The 3,712-nt window shown below is 35.7% G+C and overlaps 1 protein-coding gene across 1 annotated transcript; it reads left to right on the top strand.

Annotated features, from left to right (window-relative positions):
- Window positions 1-890: 890 nt before the first annotated feature.
- On the top strand, window positions 891-2,410 carry LOC123877312 (neuronal acetylcholine receptor subunit beta-4-like; the record flags this gene model as incomplete). Its single annotated transcript, XM_045923932.1, has 1 exon — window positions 891-2,410. A coding segment is annotated over one exon (1,218 nt), but the record flags the coding sequence as incomplete, so codon positions are not given.
- Window positions 2,411-3,712: the final 1,302 nt, after the last annotated feature.

Here is a 3,712-nt window from a genome sequence, read left to right as displayed (position 1 = left end):
CCCTGTGGGAACTCTTTGATTTTCCTGGATAAAAAGTAGATTAAGTCCGTCCTCGGGATGTAAGCTACTAACTACTCTACACCCATCAAAATCGGTTAAACTAGTAAAAAGTTGTAGCAAAAGCAAATATAGACCGACACACTTTTGCATTTATAATAATATTAATATGGATGGATAGTATTACTTTTTAGCTACTTAGCAATATATTTATCAAAATATATAAAAGGAAGAGATGACTGACTGACTGACTGACAAACTATCTCAAACTACTGGATGGTTCAGGCCGAAAGGCTTCAAATAGCTATTATGGCATAGACGTCGCTAAGAAAGGATTTTTAATTCAGCCCCTAAGGGGGTAAAATAATTCAACATTTTTTGAAGGAGCACAAATGTTTAATAAATTACCTACAGAAATAAAAAATATTAGTAAGATAAACATTTTCAAAAAGAAACTTAAAGATTTTGTGATTAAAAATATCTGAATCGGCTCGCGCAATGTGTAAGAGCATTGCCGGGTACATTATTAGATATTTAGATATTAGACTACCTTACCCGCTACTATTTTATGATTGTGTTGTTTCTTACCGCTGTGCCGAAAGATAAAATTTGCTTATATTAAGTTTATTACTGTAATTTCTCATTAAGTGAAATTTGTATAATTTCTTTTGAGAATAAAATTCTTTAACCACAACATTTTGAACCTGAAGGAAATAGAGGTTTGAAATGTGTAGTTCACGCGGACAAAGACGCGACCATGAGCTTGTTTAGAGATAAACAACACGGGTGAAGCCGAGAACAAAAGATATATGAACTAGATTCTTGTGTATCATAGGGGGCGTGATCGTGTTGGATTTCATACCATTCCGTATCAGTGTCCCATCTACCACTAACCAATAACCATGTTACTTGTCACAATAATTTTAGTGTTTTTTATTAACTTCACAATGAACTGCGTTATTGACAATCGATCGAAAGAATCGATGGTTGAACAAAGACTGCACAGGGATTTACTCCAAAATTACCTAGCATATCAACCGCCCTGTTCAAATGTAACCACAGTCGATTTAATTTTCATTCTAAAATATTTCTACTTTGATGACAATGAAGAGAATTTTCACGTATACACGGAGACCTGTTTGATTTGGAATGACCCAAGACTCGCTTGGAAGCCACAAGATTATGACGATCTAGAACAGATTTTGATGCCAGCAATCTTTTTATGGAGACCTCAATCGGCATTCAAAAATGTCAATGACTTGAACGACGAATCTGGAGATAGCATACAGTCATCAACTCATTGTAGCGTGGCAAATGAGGGTTATGTAAGTTGTTCGTTACGACAGCATCATGCAACAATTTGTAAAACCAAATTGAATAGCTGGCCCTATGATGTCCAATTTTGTTCTTTCAATCTCATCCCTGAACGGTCAGAGAGAATTGAGTATAAACGACGTCACAAAATAATATACCCTTCACCTTTAGGATTGATAAGAAAAAACAAAACATACGGTCCTGGGTGGAATATAGTCGATACAAATTTTGATATCATAGAAGTTAACGGTACCAGTATTAAATTTGATTTCTTAGTGCAAAGACGGGCTTTGGGATTTGCTTCAATTGTTATAATACCCTCGATACTTTTGGTTATATTTACTTTATCTTTAATGTTTTTGGATGTGAGGTGTTATGTGAGAATTATGATGGCAAGTTTGACTTTGGTCAGCCATTTTACATTATTGGAAATCATAAGTGTTTTTATACCGCATCATGATTCTGATACTCCTTTGATATTAAAGTTTATTTTCGCGTCTATTTTTATAACAACTTGTGTAATTGTTTTGTCTGTCTCTTTAAATTTGTTACTAAAAAAACTAACGAAACCGTCAACGAATGTTGGTGCTTTTAATAAACGTGTATTGGAAACACGTTTAAGTTATTTAATATTTCCAAAATGGAGAGTTGTTTCGAATGAAGACGGTGGGGATTTGAGTGTTGTGAAAATTTGGACTGATTTTGCAAGTATAGTCAATAGTTTATTCCTACATACTTTTTTTGTTGTATATTTGATTTCGTACTGTGTTTTTATGCCCCAACCTACAAAAGTTTGATTATATATATTATATACAATTTTTTTGATATTTCTTGGATAACTAATAATAGTAGCTGCTAGTACAGAACATTATTATAATGTTTTTAGCAAGTATAGAAACATTTAAATATCTTTACTGTAACAAAAGTGTAGTGTACTTGAATCGTTGAAAAAAATATTATGTAGGACAAAAATTGTTTTTTAATTGAAATACATAGTTGTTTTTAAGTACCTAACCACGAAACTCCTGTGATGAATAAAAATTTTATATACAAGACTCGGGATTCCAATCAAATTAAAAAAGTAAATGAGTTTGTTCTTAACCGTTGTTTTCTTATCATGTCCTTTATTTTTCCCTATTTTTCGTCGCGATTTTTCAGGGAAGCGTGATAGGAGAAATGGGGAATAATGTCTGGTCATTAATTACTGAGGGAAACCATCTCTACGGGGTATTTTCGAGGGATAAGTGCACGTGTGGCTATTATGGGACAGTACGTGGCACATAATAATTAATATTAAACTTAGTGCTGATGTTTTACGGCCTATGATGCTTCTCGTACTAAAGGCTGAGATTTATAGAGCGCACTTTGACTTAGCTTAGACTTAAGACACTGTTAAAACGAGACAGTGTTATATCACTGGCATAAATCTGTCTCGTTTTAACTGAAACTTAAGTCTGAGCAAAGTCAAAGCACGCTCTATAGATTTCAGCATTAGACTCAGCTTATCTTTACTTCTCGCAATCAGTTATCAGCCTGTGTCCATTGCTGGATTATGTCTTACTAGATGATGCCGGGATTCTTAAGAGTCCCGTAGGAACTCTTTGATTTTCCGGGATAAAAAGTAGCCTATGTCCGTCCCCGGGATGTAAGCTAACTCTGTACTAAAGTTCATTAAAATCGGTTCAGCGGTTGAGTTGTGAAAACGTAGCAGACAGACAGACATACTTTTGGAGCATTAATCTTTCATAACACATTCGACATACACAAATATTACGTTTCACTCTACCACCGCAGCATCTTTAGGAGATGTAGATTACTTTATTGACTTTACAATCATTATGCATTGCATTGCTGAGGTTGCTCCGATGGTGGAGGGAATCGTGTGTAGAGTGCGTTTTGGAAGATTTGTATGGTGTTGTGTGGTGCTGGTACTATGGAAGGTATTTCTTGCTTTGTGGGTGAATTTCCTGCATGTTCAGTGGATGGTGCAAGTCGCATGCTGCAAATTGTACCCTACAGATTTGACTGTTTTAGAGAGTAGAGGGCAAATCTGTAAGGTGTGTAAAGCAATATATTTTTGACGTGACAACGTCTATTGGTGATAACGTAATTCGATAGAGCCGGCTGCACGCACGAAAAAACATGACTCATGCGGCGTTACCTCGCTCTGAGGCGTTCCATGTAAGGCTTGAAGTGCAAGCGAGAGCGCGGAACGAGCGACAAAGAAGCACAATCGGCCTTTGTTGTCACGTTCAACTATCGTCAGTAAACCGACTTTACAGACAACCAATTTTTTTCGAAGAATATTGTAGTTGTATGTTAATCATGACAAATATTCCGCTTTCACCAACCTTCTTTGCCGCTTTTCACCAGATAAGCGTAAAGCTTGTGGTAGGAATAG

The sequence above is a fragment of the Maniola jurtina genome, chromosome 23, assembly GCF_905333055.1.
Source record: "Maniola jurtina chromosome 23, ilManJurt1.1, whole genome shotgun sequence".
In the NCBI taxonomy this organism is placed as follows: domain Eukaryota; kingdom Metazoa; phylum Arthropoda; class Insecta; order Lepidoptera; family Nymphalidae; genus Maniola; species Maniola jurtina.
This window is presented reverse-complemented; position numbering and strand designations above follow the sequence as displayed.